General features: G+C 51.2%; 1 protein-coding gene across 6 annotated transcripts in view; it reads left to right on the top strand.

Annotated features, from left to right (window-relative positions):
- Positions 1 to 15,796, top strand: part of TRAIP (TRAF interacting protein) — a 39,869-nt gene that overhangs the window by 12,154 nt on the left and 11,919 nt on the right. For all 6 annotated transcript variants that reach the window (XR_013413928.1, XM_015130903.3, XM_001105706.5 and 3 more), the window contains 7 exons: positions 614 to 708; positions 1,213 to 1,326; positions 2,690 to 2,777; positions 3,396 to 3,485; positions 3,909 to 3,997; positions 13,395 to 13,547; positions 15,718 to 15,766. Coding sequence is in view for 5 of the 6 variants with exons in the window: in XM_015130903.3 (XP_014986389.3) it covers positions 614 to 708; positions 1,213 to 1,326; positions 2,690 to 2,777; positions 3,396 to 3,485; positions 3,909 to 3,997; positions 13,395 to 13,547; positions 15,718 to 15,766 (678 nt within the window). In the remaining variant the exon portion in view is untranslated. The remainder of the gene's footprint in view (positions 1 to 613; positions 709 to 1,212; positions 1,327 to 2,689; positions 2,778 to 3,395; positions 3,486 to 3,908; positions 3,998 to 13,394; positions 13,548 to 15,717; positions 15,767 to 15,796) is intronic.

Genomic DNA, 15,796 nt, shown 5'->3' with positions numbered 1-15,796 from the left:
AGCCATCCTTGTGAACAGACAAGGCCCCAGGATATTCATTGTCTCTGTTCCTGCTTGGGGGCTGGGTTGGATCACATGGTCTGGCTGGTGGGAGGGAGCAAACTGGCACCTGACTACAGAGCAGGAGTCTCTAATGGTATTCTCAGGTCAGAGACAAGTGGTCTTAGGCTGAAGGTAGGCTGGCCAGCTTCCCCTGGCTCAATTCTTCATTCTTGGCAACTGTCCATGGGTCTGGGTGGTGAATGGTGAGGCCTGGGTTTGTGCTCTGGACTTCTTCAGCCACCTGCACAACATGTACCATGAGGCCCAGACCACTGGACCTTGGCAGCCCACAGTGGGCCTATAAATGCTGGCAGTGGGCTGTGCCTACTGTAAGAAACCTTTCAGGAGGAAGCAGGCAGGGAGGTGAAGAAGCAGCTGGCTTAGAGCCTTTTAGCAGAAGCACAAGTGAGAGTGGGACCCAGGAGCTTTACCTCCTGGGGTTTGGGAGTACATGGTTATCAGCATTTTCAAAACATAAGCTGCAGAGAGTTCTGGAGCAGTTTTCCTAGTGACTTTAGCAATGGCTCCTGAGGGCCTCCAAGCTTCAGATATGGGTGTATTTGCTTTTCAGAAGCAGATGAAGTACTTGGAGCAGCAGCAGGATGAGACCAAACAAGCGCAAGAGGAGGCCCGCCGACTCAGGAGCAAGATGAAGACCATGGAGCAGTGAGTTTGGAGCTGGGTCCTGCACTGTGCCTTTGCCCCCAGGGCCTGCAAGTTCTTATGACTGCAACAGGGAGTGGGATTGGGTCATGTCCGAGGCTCGAATCTCCATAGGCCATGGAGGGCTGAGGTCAGCTGGGTGTGGGCACAGATCTTAGCCTCTATGAACTCTTCCACCATTCCAAGGAATGGGAGCCCTTGCCACATTCCTCCCTGTCTCTGTTGCCTGTGGCCAGATGACCTGGTGGGTTTTTCCCTCCAGGAACCTCTCTCCAGGAAATCCCTCACCTTGAGACCCTCTTTCAGCACCTCTTCTTTCTCAGCAGCATCCTTGGAGCTATGCTCATCTCTGCTGTGGGGCCTTTCCTTGGGCACACCCACCTGCTAAACATCCTAGCAGCCTAGCCTGTTACCTTAGCAACGGCAGCAAAGGAAGGCAGAGCTGCACTGGGTACCTACCCATCAGCCTCCAGATTGCAAATGCCGTGGGCTGGGTGTGTTTTTCAGGATTGAGCTTCTACTCCAGAGCCAGCGCCCAGAGGTGGAGGAGATGATCCGAGACATGGGTGTGGGACAGTCAGCGGTGGAACAGCTGGCTGTGTACTGTGTGTCTCTCAAGAAGTGCGTACTGTGGCCCCTCTCAGCAAACACAGGAGATAGGCCATGGGGCTCCCGCCATGTCATTGCTTCCCATCTCTTGTAAAGCAGATAGAGCTAAGGGGCAAACTCTGGAGCCATGCTGCCTTTGAACCCTGATTCCACCTCTCAGCAGCTATGTGGCCTGGTGCCAGTTTCTTGGCTTCTTTGACCTTCAGCTTCCTGAATGGAGATAGTAGTAGACCTGCCTCATAGGATTGTTGAGAGGATTGAGTGTGAATCTTTTTTTTTTTTTTTGAGACGGAGTCTCACTCTGTCGCCCAGGCTGGAGTGCAGTGGCGGGATCTCGGCTCACTGCAAGCTCCCCCTCCCGGGTTCACGCCGTTCTCCTGCCTCAGCCTCCTGAGTAGCTGGGACTACAGTCACCTGCCACTGCGCCCGGATAATTTTTTTATTTTTAGTAGAGATGGGGTTTCACCACGGTCTCAATCTCCTGACCTCGTGATCCGCCCGCCTCGGCCTCCCAAAGTGCTGGGATTACAGGCATGAGCCACCGCGCCTGGCCTGAGTGTGAGTCTTAAGTGCTGTTTCTAAGGGAGTTGACCTAGCTCTCTGAGCTATAAGCCCCATTGTGATTGATATCTAGAGCCTGTTCCCCTTTAGCACTATGATCCTGCCTGGCTTGGATCAAACTCGTATTCTTACTCTGGTGGGTGTAAGGTTGGCAGGAAGGGTGGAGGGTCACTTAGCTGAGAGGCATAGAGGGTCCAAGATGCTTCCTTTAAGACCAGGTGGTAGGCCGGGCGCGGTGGCTCAAGCCTGTAATCCCAGCACTTTGGGAGGCCGAGATGGGCAGATCACGAGGTCAGGAGATCGAGACCATCCTGGCTAACACGGTGAAACCCTGTCTCTACTAAAAAATACAAAAAACTAGCTGGGAGAGGTGGTGGGCGCCTGTAGTCCCAGCTACACGGGAGGCTGAGGCAGGAGAATGGCGTAAACCTGGGAGGCGGAGCTTGCAGTGAGCTGAGATCCGGCCACTGCACTCCAGCCGGGGCGATAGAGCGATACTCCCTCTCAAAAAAAAAAAAAAAAAAAAAAAAAAAAAGGCCAGGTGGTTTAGGGGGCCCCCTAGTGAGACTGGGGCTTTCTGCATGCCCTCTCAAGTCACGAGTGCCTGCAGGACAGGCAGGAGGAAAGAGTCACTTCCTTGCGTTCTCTGCAGGACCCTCCACAGTGCCACCTGGTACTTACTGGGCTCAGGTGTCAAAGTAGGAATGAGAATGAGTTGAGGGGTTGGGCAGTGCTTTGTGTTAGATTAGTGCTGTGGCTCAGTCTGACCTGCAGGTGTTCTTTTCTGGCATCTCTTTCCATGGCCACATTGCAGAGAGTACGAGAATCTAAAAGAGGCACGGAAGGCCTCAGGGGAGCTGGCTGAGAAGCTGAGGAAGGATTTGTTTTCCTCCAGAAGCAAGGTAACTTAGCAGTGAACACGGGTTGAAGGAGAGGCGGCTCTCCTTTTGTCATGCTCACTCTGGTCTCCTGAGCAAGGCCATGGGACCTGATGGCACAGCTGACTCCCTGGGGCAGCTGGATGACTTATAGAGATTTGTTACCAGTCCTTACTGGGCATTGGTCTGAATATGTGACTTGTCCAGTAGGGATAGACAGATCACAGAGGTGTCTGCCAACATGTGGACACTCATGCTCCCCTCTGCTCTTCCCAGCTCCTGGGTACCTCTCAGCTGGCTGGAGAGCACAGGCCCCAAATGTGACAGCGTCAGGGGCCTATTTTTGCACCATGTCTGGAGTAGGAGGGCTCCTGGAACCTCATTCGGTCAGCATAGCTGCTTTTACTTCTGGCATGGTGTAGCCACAGGCTGCAGGATATAGGAAGCAGCCTTTGCTTCTGGGCAGCTCCGGATGTGCATTGCCAGACTGAGGCCTAGCCTCAGAGAGCTGGGATCTCTTCCCATACCCCTAGTCTCTTCTAGACTCTAGGCTACCTTGATCACTCACTGGGGAGCAGCAGGAGGGGGCAGGGAACAAGGCTAACACTTGGCTTGTCCTTCACTCCCTACACTTTCTTATAGTTGCAGACAGTCTACTCTGAATTGGATCAGGCCAAGTTAGAACTGAAGTCAGCCCAGAAGGACTTACAGAGTGCTGACAAGGAAATCATGGTGAGGAACATCCCTGGCTTGACAGGAATGAGGGGTGGTTTGTGTGCCCTCCCAAAGCAGGGCTGGGCTATCTCTGCCCAGGACCCTTGCACCAGTCAGTGGTGGTTCTGGGCCCCTGCATCTTCCTGGGTGAGGGTGTGCCCCTTGGCCCTGGTCCGAACTGGAACCTGGGCCTCCTCAACAGAGGGCAGATAGCACCATGAGTCTTCCCTCATAGTCTGTCCTGTACTTACATCCCTGAGGTCCCTCATCAGAGGAGGGACTGTAGCTGGGGCTTGGCCTCCTGAGCCTAATAATGGGGTATCAGGCCTTGCTCTGTTCCCAGTGGGCCGGCCTTTCATGCATGCTAGTCATGTCCTCTGCATTATCTCTGGACTTGATGCCTCAGCCTTTCTCTCACACACTTTTTTTTCCCTCCCCAAGAGCCTGAAAAAGAAGCTAATGATGCTGCAGGAAACTTTGAACCTGCCACCAGTGGCCAATGAGACTGTCGACCGCCTGGTTTTAGAGAGGTTTGTTGAGCCTTGGGCGGTACAGGGGTCACAAGGTGGGAGAGCCTTCTGGTAACAGTCTTTACTCCTTCTGGCTTTGGTGGGGTGGGTGACCTTTGTGGACCTGATGTCTGCAGACAACCTGCCCTGGAAGCCAGCCAAGATTTAGCTGGCAGGCAGCTTTGAAGCAAATTAGTCTCTGACACGGAGAGGCCAGAGAAGGCCAGAGGACCTAGAAGTGGTCTGAGAATAGGGCAGGAGCACTGACTGTCTTGGGGCATCCTGTTTATGGAGTAGCTCCCCACATGTATCTGTCCACCCTAGATTTTGAAACAAATATGAAACCACTCTAAAATAATTCCCCTACTGCCAGGAGTGCATGCTTTAAAGCTGCCAGCAGAGGGAGCCAAGAGGCAGAAGGATTGGTGTCGCCGCAAGCATGGGCATCTGTTTCTGCTCCTGAGAGTTTCACAGAAACAGACTAGCTGAGAGCATCCTCAAGGCTACTTCCTGCCTGCCGAAAGTCCCCAGCAAGGACCCAGATAGAAGGCACACAACTCCTGTCAGTGGCCCCAGTTTTTTTTTTTTTTTTTAATGGAGTCTCACTCTGTTGCCAGGTTGGAGTGCAGTGGCATGATCTTGGCTTACTGCAATCTCTGCCTCCTGGATTCAAGCGATTCCCCTGACTCAGTCTCCCAAATAGCTGGTATTACAGGTGCACACCACCATGCCCGGCTAATTTTTTGTATTTTAGTAGAGACAGGGTTTCACCATGTTGGCCAGGATGGTCTCGATCTCCTGACCTCCTGATCCACCTGCCTCGGCCTCCCAAAGTGCTGGGATTACAGGTGTGAGCCACCATGCCTAGTTGCTTTTGTTTACTTTCTTTACCTCTTCAGTGTGCTGGAAGGCCTGGACTCCTACAGCAGGTCCTTGATGAGTGCCCACTGCATGGCAGGCCTTCTCTGTTCTCTTGGAGCTTATGTTCCAGTGGGATAGATGAGCTGGGAGTTTCGATGGCTAAGCCCACAGCCCACCAGCTATATACTACATTATAGAATCTGGTCTGTAGCTCCCAGATGGGGACAGGCCCACCTCATTCTGAGTAAGCTTCATGCCAGGGCCTGTAGCCCATTTGGTACAGGGAGGACAACAATGGTCTCCCTTGGCTTTCAGGCCAGCAGGACACTAAATTGACAAACCTTCGTAAGCTGGGCTGGGCTTGTCATCAAGCCACATGAGGATGACTTCATTCATTTTTGTCTCCAGTATTTTTCTGGGCATAACTATCGAAGTGGTTGGCTGAGTGCATTGACTCATACCTGTAATCTCAGCGCTTTGGGAGGCCAAGGTGGGAGGATTGCTTGAGTCCAGGAGTTCAAGACCAGCCTGGGCAACATAATGAGACCCTGTATCAAAAAACTTAAAACTGGCCGGGTGCGGTGGCTCAAGCCTGTAATCCCAGCACTTTGGGAGGCCGAGGCGGGTGGATCACGAGGTCAGGAGATTGAGACTATCCTGGCTAACATGGTGAAACCCCGTCTCTACTAAAAATACAAAAAACTAGCCGGGCGTGGTGGCGGGCGCCTGTAGTCTCAGCTACTTGGGAGGCTGAGGCGGGAGAATGGCGTGAACCCGGGAGGCGGAGCTTGCAGTGAGCCGAGATCACGCCACTGCACTCCAGCCTGGGAGACACAGCGAGACTCCGTCTCAAAAAAAACAAAAACAAAACAAAAAAAAACTTAAAACTTAGTCAAACATGGTGGCACACACTTGTAGTTCTAGCTACTCAGGAGGCCAAGGCAGGAGAATCACTTGAGCCCAAGAGTCGAGCTATGATTGTGCCACTGCACTGCATCCTGGGAGACAGAGTAAGACCCTGTCTCTCTTGAGAGACCAGGCACGGTGGCTCACGCCTGTAACCCCAGCACTTTGGGAGGCTGAGTCAGGGGATCACCTGAGGTCAGGAGTTTGAGACCAGCCTGACCAATATGGTGAAACCCCATCTCTACTAAAAATACAAGAATTAGCTGGGTGTGGTGGTGGGCGCCTGTAATCCCAGTTACTCGAGAGGCTGAGGCAGGACAATCGCTTGAACCTGGGAAGTGGAGGTTGCAGTGAGCTAAGATCGCACCACTGCACTCCAGCCTGGGTGACAGAAAGACTCTGTCCCAAGAAAAAGAAAAAAAAAATTACAGTGTCAGGTCTGTTTGTTTTTAGCAAAAGCCCATCTTTTAACTAGGCATTAGGCAGCACCAGCATAGTCTATTCTTGTTTTTGTTTGTTTGTTTGGAGATAGGGTCTCATTCTGTTGCCCAGGCTGGAGTGCAGCAGTGTGATCACAGCTCACTGCAGCCTTGACCTCCTGGGCTCAGGTGATGTGATCCTCCTGCCTCAGCCTCCTGGATAGCTGGGACTAAAGTGCTGGGATTACAAGCATGAGCCACCATGCCCATCCTAGGCACAGCATCTTCTAAACTCAGAGCCTCAAGCTCTCAAAAATGGTTGTTGAATCCTCAGCAATAGCATTGCCCTGTCTTCTTTGTGTTCTGATGGCAAGACCCTCACAACTACAAGTGACCTCAAAGACTGCCTCTACCTTTCTCCTGTGACTGCTAATGTGTTACTACAGAGGTCTGGAAGAAGTCTTAAGTTTTCTTGGGCCACCTGCTCGGGAGGCTGAGGTGAGAGGATCACTTGAGCCTGGGAGGTCAAGGCTGCAGTGAGCGATGATCATGCCACTGCACTCTAGCCTGGGCAACAGAGTGAGACCTGTCTCAAAAAAAAGTCATGTCAAGGAAGGTGCAAGAGTAGAAAGCTCCAGGAATCCATCTCTCTGTGGCAACAGTTGAGCTGGCTGAAACTATCTGAAGCAACCACTTTGGAAATCTGGTCTAGTAGAACATTTTCAGCATCCAGGGAAGAGGTTGATGAAGAAGCTGGTAAACTTCAGTAAATTTTCTCATAGCAGCTCCACCTCCTGGGCTCAAGTGATCCTCCTGCCTCAATCTCCTGAGTAGCTGGGATTGACTACAGGCATGCACCACCATGCCCAACTAATTTTTTGTAGAGACAGGGTCTCACTTATTGCCCAGGCTGGTCTTGAACTCCTGACCTCAAGCGATCCTCCTGCCTGGGCTTCCCAAAGTGCTGGGATTACAGGTGTGAGCCACCTTTTCTTTTCCTCCCCTCCCCTCCCCTCCCCTCCTTTCCCCTTCCTTTCCTTTCCTTTCATTTCCTTTTTTTTCTTTCTTTTCTTTTTGAAACGGTGTCTTGCTCTGTCGCCCAGGCTGGAGTACAGTGGTGCCATCTTGGCTCACTGCAACCGCCACTTCCCGAGTTGAAGCAATTCTTCTGCCTCAGCCTCCCGAATAGCTGGGATTATAGGCACGCTCCACCATGCCCAGCTAGTTTTTTGTATTTTTAGTAGAGACGGAGTTTCACCATGTTGGCCAGGCTGGTCTTTAACTCCTGACCTCAAGCGATCCTCCCACCTTGGCCTTCCAAAGGGCTGAGATTACAGGTGTGACCCACCATGCCCAGCCACCACCATTTCTTGATTTAAAATTAGGAAAATTAAGAAATTTCTGGCTGGATATGGTGGGTGTACTAAAAATACAAAAATTAGCCAGGTGTGGTGGTGCATGTCTATAATCCCAGCTACTTGGGAGGCTGACGCACGAGAATGGCTTGAACCTGGGAGGTGGAGGTTGCAGTGAGCTGGGATCGTGCCACTGTACTCCAGCCTGGATGACAGCGAGACTCTGTCACAAAAACAAAAACAAAAAAAATTAAGAAGTTTCTTAGGTTTTTTAAGAAACTTCTTAATTTTTATAACTTTTTACTGCAGCAATATTTTTTGTTTGTTTGTTTTTGAGACGGAGTCTTGCTCTGTCGCCCAGGCTGGAGTGCAGTGGCCGGATCTCAGCTCACTGCAATCTCTGCCTCCCGGGTTCCCGCCATTCTCCTGCCTCAGCCTCCCGAGTAGCTGAGACTACAGGCGCCCGCCACCTCGCCTGGCTAGTTTTTTTGTATTTTTTTAGTAGAGACGGGGTTTCACTGTGTTAGCCAGGATGGTCTCAATCTCCTGACCTCGTGATCCACCCATCTCGGCCTCCCAAAGTGCTGGGATTACAGGCTTGAGCCACCGCGACCGGCAGCAATATTTTTTATTGTGGTAAAATATAAACAAAATTCACCATCGTAACCATTTTTAAGTACATTTCTGTGGTGTCAAGTACAATTACTTGCTGTGCAGCCATCACCACCATCCCACTCCAGAATGTTTTCATCTCCCCAAGGTGAAATTCTATACCCATTAAACAGTAACTCTCCTATCCCCTTTCTCCTCAGCTCCTTCACTTACCTTTCTACTTTCCGTCTCTATCAATTTGACTACTTTAGGAGCTTCATATAAGTGGACTCATACAATATTTGTCCTTTTATTACTGACTTATTTCACTTAGCATAATGTCTTCAAGGTTTATCCATGTAGCATGTATTAGAATTTTCTTCCTTTTTAAGGCTGAATCAGTAATCATATTTAATTTAATTTTTTTTTTTTTTTTTTTTTTTTTTTTTTGAGACAGGGTGTTGCTTTGTTGCCCAGGCTGGAGTGCAGTGGCATGATCTCGGCTCACTGCAACCTCCGCCCCCTGGGTTCAAGGGATCCTCCCACCTCAGCCTTCCAAGTAGCTGAGATTACAGGCATGTGCCACAATGCCCAGTTAATTTATTTAATTTTATATTTTGTAGAGACAGAGTCTCAATATGTTGCCCAGGTCAATATTGAACTCTTGGCCTCAAGCCATCCTCCCACCTCAGCTTCCCAAATTGTTGGTATTACAGGCGTGAGCTACTGTGCCTGGCAGTATTCATGTTTTAAATTTGCAAGCATTCTTTCTTGCTCTTTGGGTATGTCTGTTTTGCAAAGCATGATGTTCTTGTTTTTTTGTTTTTTTTTTTTGAGACAGAGTCTCGCTCTGTCGCCCAGGCTGGAGTGCAGTGGCGCAATCTCGGCTCACTGCAAGCTCTGCCTCCTGGGTTTATGCCATTCTCCTGCCTCAGCCTCCTGAGTAGCTGGGACTACAGGCACCTGCCACCATGCCCGGCTAATTTTTTGTATTTTTAGTAGAGATGGGGGATGTTCTTGTTTTATGGTCTCATATTTCTCTTTGTATCAGAGTCAGTAATTGTGCACCGTGGACTTTCTCCTGGGCTCCTCTCCCATACCTGGTAGTCCTTGGCTACTTTGGAGGCCAACCTATGTGGGTAGGGTTTGGGGGAGATGTGCAGACAGCTCACATCATCTTGAGTCTTACCTGAACCCAGGATGCAGAAGGCTTTACTGTTGGGGCCAATAATACTGACTGCCCTAGGTCACTCTACATGGTTTGTTTAGTGTCTTCGAGAAAAGCTCTTTTATTTATTGGCCCAGGGCAGCAGCCTGACTGCCTAGTGTTCTACCAATGCAGATTAGGATGGGGTGGAGCCAAGCTCACAATTTCATCAGTGTTCCAGTTTTCAGGCCTGTTTAATGCTTTTGCAAGGCCCTCCCTTGCCTTTATGGACCCCTCCTTGTGGGTTCTGGCTGCTGTGTCAGTCTCTTGTCCCCTGGCCATGCTTTCTCTCCCAGAATTTTTTGGAAATCTCTGGGGGCTGATGGTGGTTGCCCTTTCTACTTATTGCAGTTGGATTACCCTTCATATCTGTCATTTTAGGGAGGCATCAGCAGGTAGCCACCACCCCAATTACAAAGTCAGTGTTAGGAAGATCTCTCTTATGGGCCCCAAGGGCCCCTGAACTCTAGGCTGGAGAGAGCCAGGGAGATCTTTCCTTAGGGTAGGGTAAGGCCGCCAGGAGCCATGAGTTCATGGAGGAGACATTGACTAATCCCATGCCACACAGGCAATGAGCTGCTCAAGGCCTTAGCTATGTTCTGGAAAGGGGAGCTTTGAGTGTCTTACCTGACCCGCTGAGGCATCTGGCATGAAGCCCTGTAAGTTGACCATGGGTGCGTGTCCCAAGGGTGATAGTGTCACTCAGGAGGGCCTCAAGCCAGCCTCAACCAGTGAGGGAAGGACTACTAAGCCCTAGGTTCTTCCTCATAGGACAAACAGAAGGTGGGAAGGAAAGAAAGTGGACCTCTGGCAGAAGGGGAAACAGGTTTCAAGCTCATAAAGGAAGAAGAATAGGCCAGGCGCGGTGGCTCAAGCCTGTAATCCCAGCACTTTGGGAGGCCGAGACGGGCGGATCACGAGGTCAGGAGATCAAGACCATCCTGGCTAACGTGGTGAAACCTCGTCTCTACTAAAAAAATACAAAAAACTAGCCGGGCGTGGTGGCGGGCGCCTGTAGTCCCAGCTACTCGGGAGGCTGAGGCAGGAGAATGGCATAAACCCGGGAGGCGGAGCTTGCAGTGAGCTGAGATCCGGCCACTGCACTCCAGCCTGGGTGACAGAGCAAGACTCTGTCTCCAAAAAAAAAAAAAAAGGAAGAAGAATATAGAAACAGTCTAAGAGAAAGCTGGGCCCAGTGGCTCACGCCTGTAATCCCAGCACTTTGGCAGGCTGAGGTGGGCAGATCACAAGGTCAGGAGATCGAGACCATCCTGGCTAACACGGTGAAACCCCATCTCTACTAAAAATACAAAAAGTTAGCTGGGCATGGTGGCGGGTGCCTGTAGTCCCAGCTACTCAGGAGGCTGAGGCAGGAGAATGGTGTGAACCCGGAAGGCAGAGCTTGCTGTGAGCCGAGATCGCACCACTGGACTCCAGCCTGGGCCACAGAGTGAGATTCCATCTCAAAAAAAAAAAAAAAATAGTCTAAGAGAAGAAGAAATGTGTCCTTATGATCCAGATGTGGATATGGGGAGTGAAGGAGGTACCATGAGAACCTCCTGAGTCTTGAGTTTAGTGTTGTGGATGACCAGGAGGTGCAAGTGAATAAGCCTGGCTTGCCTTGAGCTTGGGCACCACTAGGCAACGCCTTAGGGGATGGCTGGGAGTAGAAAGTCCTGCCTTGGCCGGGCGCGGTGGCTCAAGCCTGTAATCCCAGCACTTGGGGAGGCCGAGATGGGCGGATCATGAGGTCAGGAGATCGAGACCATCCTGGCTAACATGGTGAAACCCCGTCTCTACTAAAAAATACAAAAAAACTAGCCGGGCGAGGTGGTGGGCACTTGTAGTCCCAGCTACTCAGGAGGCTGAGGCAGGAGAATGGCATAAACCCGGGAGGCGGAGCTTGCAGTGAGCTGAGATCCAGCCACTGCACTCCAGCCTGGGCAACAGAGCGAGACTCCGTCTCAAAAAAAAAAAAAAAAAAGAAAGTCCTGCCTTGGGCTACCTTGAGGGTAAAATTCACAGCACCCAGCGAGATCCTGCCTGCCTCTTGAGTTTATCTTTCCTAACCTGAGCCTCAACTTGCTGGGATTGGTAAATGGTGGCAGAATATGGATACTGCAAAAAAGATGGCATGAGTGGTCCTGGCTGCTGTGGTTCCCAGAGGAGGAAGCGAAGCAGCCAGCCTGGAGTTGGTTTGAGGTGGGTTTGTGCAGCCTTCATTTTCACTTGCAGGCAAGGACAGAAGTAGAGCTTCTAGGGTCCTGGACAGGGAAGGAAGAAATAGTCCAGGTTGCCTGGATTGCTTAGCCACCCAGATCAATGCAGGTAGCCTTCCTCCCTCTGATGTGTACATCCCAGTGAGAGTGGGACTGTGGTGCAGCCCTGAAAAGTTCCTGAGGAAGGGAAGAGAGAAGGCATCTTTGGAGCTACCCTTGCCGCTCCCCAGGGTTCTCCTTGTATGGCAGGAGCTGGGGAGCCCTGCCAGGTCTGGGTGGGCTGGAAGAATCCTGTGGGCTGTAGTTTTTAATAGAATAAAACTTCACTTCCCCCCCCCGACACCCACCCGTTATAAAAGTAAAAACACACTCATTGAGAATTTGGAAAATAGGGAATTACAGAGGTAGTTACAGTTGACATGTGGAATATTTCCTTCTACTCCTTTTTCTGCATGTGGGGGTGGGGTTGGGAGTGGTGGGGGGGGTGCCAAATCATGTAATTGCACTATACATGGAGTTTTGTGTGCCTTTTAAATTAAATTAAATTTTTTTTTTTTTTTTTTTTGAGATGGAGTCTCGCTCTGTCGCCCAGGCTAGAGTGCAGTGGCCGGATCTCAGCTCACTGCAAGCTCTGCCTCCTGGGTTCACGTCATTCTCCTGCCTCAGCCTCCCAAGTAGCTGGGACCACAGGCGCCCGCCACCACGCCTGGCTAATTTTTTGTATTTTTGGTAGAGATGGGATTTCACTGTGTTAGCCAGGATAGTCTCGATCACATGACCTCGTGATCTACCTGCCTCGGCCTCCCAAAGTGCTGGGATTACAGGCATGAGCCACCATACCCGGCCAAATTAAATTTTTTTAAGACACAGTCTGGATCAGTGCAGTGGTGCAATCAGGGATTACTGTTGCATGCTTTTTTTTTTTTTTTTTTTTTTTTTTGAGACAGAGTCTTGCTCTGTCGCCCAGGCTGGAGTGCTGGAGTGGAGTGCAGTGGCACGATTTTGGCTCCGTCTCAAAAAAAATAAATAAATAAATCTAGCATACAAACATTTCTCCATGTTATTAAATTTACTCTCTGGAAACACTACTTTTTGCCTACGTCATATTTAAGCTATGACTGCCAGTCCCCTAGGGAATCATTTTGATGGTTTCTAATATTGTACCATTTGCCGGGGTAAGTAGCAACATCACAGGGAGAGGAAGGGAGACCTTCCCTCCACATCAATCTGTGGTGACATCTCTGACTGGCTCCTTACATTGCATTCTGAGACATGAGGCTATGTGGTCAAAGGGCAGTAGGCTTTTATTTATACATTTAGGTTTTCTCTGGGTTTTGGCTTGCTTCTTTCTTTGTCTTCCAGACTTTCACTGGTCCCATGACTATGCAAAGGACTGAGTCAAGTGGTTTGTTCTCTAGAGAGTAGGGCTTTTTTTTGAGACAGTGTCTCGCTCTGTTGCCAGGCTGGAATGCAGTGGCGCAATCTCAGCTCACTGCAACCTCCGCCTCCCGGATTCAAGCAATTCTCCTGCCTCAGCCTTCTGAGCAGCTGGGACTACAGATACGAGCCACCACGCCCAGCTAATTTTTGTATTTTTAGTAGAGACGGGGTTTCACCATGTTGGCCAGGATGGTCTCGATCTCCTGACCTCATGATCCGCCCACCTCGGCCTCCCAAAGTGCTGGGATTACAGGCGCGAGCCACTGTGCCTGGCCCAGAGTAGGGCTTTCTTGAGGGGTGGCCTTCAGTCAGGAGTGGGCTACAGGTCCCTGGAGCTGAGTTGTCTCTGATGCTTGAGGAGCTGTTGTCCTTCTGGGTTACCACTGTGGCCCCAAGTAACCAGGTCATCTCTGCCTTCAGCCCAGCCCCTGTGGAGGTGAACCTGAAGCTCCGCCGGCCATCCTTCAGTGAGGATATTGATCTCAATGCTACCTTTGATGTGGATACTCCCCCAGCCCGGCCCTCCAGCTCCCAGCATGGTTACTCCAAAAAACTTTGCCTAGAGAAGTCACAGTGAGTGGTAGTCCCCGGCACTGTCCATGGGCTGGTGGGGGGATAGCTAAGACAGCTCTGCAGGCCCTGTGCTGTTAGCTCTGAGTGGCTGATGGGGCAGTGAGTACTGCCTAGGCTTGGCTATGGCTTTGGTTCCAGCTACCTCTTGTTCCCTTACCTGAGCACTCAATCTGTGCAAACCCCTTCTCTTATTTCATTATTCCTCACCATCACACTTCAAGGAAAAGGTATTGGAATGCAACTTAGAGAATGTAGGGATGCCAGAAGGGGTGGGTCTGGGCCGGTGGAGTTGGAGAGGGTGCTCCCAATACCTTTAAGGCCTGCCCACCAGAGTTCTGAGCCAGGGACTCTGAACTTCCTCTCTATGTTTGCCTCTGAGGCTCATGCCTGAGGGAGGATCATCTCAAACCACAGAGCCCAGGGCCTTACCACCCAAAGGGGTGACCCACAGGGGCAGGCATGAGAAGCTGTCTGGAACTCCAGTGGGGCAGGTGGAATCTGCTCTGGGGTACTGTGGGACCAGAAAAAGGGAGGCTGTCTCCTTGACCAGGTTTGCCAAGTGTGGTTCACTGTGGAGACAAGGACTATACTCATTCATACAGGTACTGTTCAGGTGAGGCTGGTCAAGGGCTGGGCAGGTTTCCTCTTATTCAAAGACTTTGGACAGAAAGAAGAGAAAGAGAAAGAAATTGAGATGCTAGACAGTGGAGGTGGAAGGGAGCAAGAGGGCAAGCCAGCTGGGCTGTCTAACCTCCCAAACCTCAGGGGCATGGGCATCCCTGTTGTAGATGGCCAAGCCTGGTAGCAATGAGAAACAAACCTAAGACACGTGGGCTGCAGTCCCCAGGGATCCTGTCAGTGTCTGCTGCGTACTCTGGCTTCCTCCTGTTGCCCGTCTTCCGCTGTAAAGGTTGAAGGTGGACATCTGGGGTCTTCAGGCTGCCAGGCCTTTCAGAGACATTTCCACCACCTTCAGGGCCTGTGGAGGTAGCGAAGGAGGTAGTGAAGTTCAGAGTCCCTAAATCAGCTCATCCATTCTGGAGCCTTGGTTGTCATGTAGCCTTACCACAGGCCATTAAGGCAGGAGCAGAGGAGTCAGCCACCAGGCCCTGATCCCATGCCTGTCCTTATGACTTGAGAAGCCACAGGGCCAGCCTTAGATCATCGTCTTCTCAGGCCGGTTGCGGTGTCTCACGCCTGTAATCCCAGCACTTTGGGAGGCTGAGGCAGGTGGATCACGCGAGGTCAGGAGATCGAGACCATCCTGGCTAAAACAGTGAAACCCTGACTCTACTAAAAATACAGAAAAAAATTAGCCAGGCCTAGAGGTGGGCGCCTGTAGTCCCAGCTACTTGGGAGGCTGAGGCAGGAGAATGGCGTGAACCTGGGAGGTGGAGCTTTCAGTGAGCCGAGATCACGCCACTGCACTCCAGCCTGGGCGGCAGAGTGAAACTCCACCTCTAAATAAATAAATAAATAAAAATCACCATCTTCTCACCCACCAGGGAAAACGCCAGGAGAGGGTATCCAGCTGCTGGGTTCCCCAGGAATTGGATGGAAATACAGTTTCCAGCTCTGGGGCTGGGATTGGGAGGCCAGGGCCTGGGGCCATGCGCTATTCTGCCCCAGGCCCTTCCTACACACACTCTTTAGGGAAATGGCCTGGCCCTGTGTTCTGAGAGGAGTTTGTGAGCGATTTTACTGAAAGGCTAACTTACTGAGGCTCTCTTGGAGGTAGTGTCCCCTCTCTGGGAAGGCATATCTAGGCCTGAGCTCATAAGATGCCTTTTGCTCATATCAGGGCATGACTGGCTTTCCTCCCGTGGGTGGTGAGTTGGTTGGGCTCTCCAGCCCCATACAGAGCCTGGGACATGGTGAGGTGCCCGAGGACTTGAGGAGCATTGGAATTTGGCCTTGAGTGGAAGCCACAGGATTGGAACACGGTCCAGTCATCCCCAGTCATCCCTGTCTCTGCCACCCTACTAGCTGTGACTGTCCAGCTGTTAACAGACCTGCACTTGGGGTGGGATCACTGAGGTGCCTTGCCCAGAATGCAGGCATGGCAGCAGCAGTGCCACATGGTAACTCCCCAGGGTACGTGTGCTGAGCCTGGTTCACCTGCCCTCATGTCTTTCTTACCTACCCCTTGCCTTCTCTCGCATTCTTGTAGCTCCCCAATTCAGGATGTCCCCAAGAAGATATGCAAAGGCCCCAAGAAGGTAAGAGCTTTCTAGAAGAAGCACAGTCTA

This window comes from Macaca mulatta, chromosome 2 (assembly GCF_049350105.2).
Source record: "Macaca mulatta isolate MMU2019108-1 chromosome 2, T2T-MMU8v2.0, whole genome shotgun sequence".
In the NCBI taxonomy this organism is placed as follows: domain Eukaryota; kingdom Metazoa; phylum Chordata; class Mammalia; order Primates; family Cercopithecidae; genus Macaca; species Macaca mulatta.
Note: the sequence above shows the minus strand (reverse complement) of the source record. Positions and strands in the feature narration are given on the sequence as shown.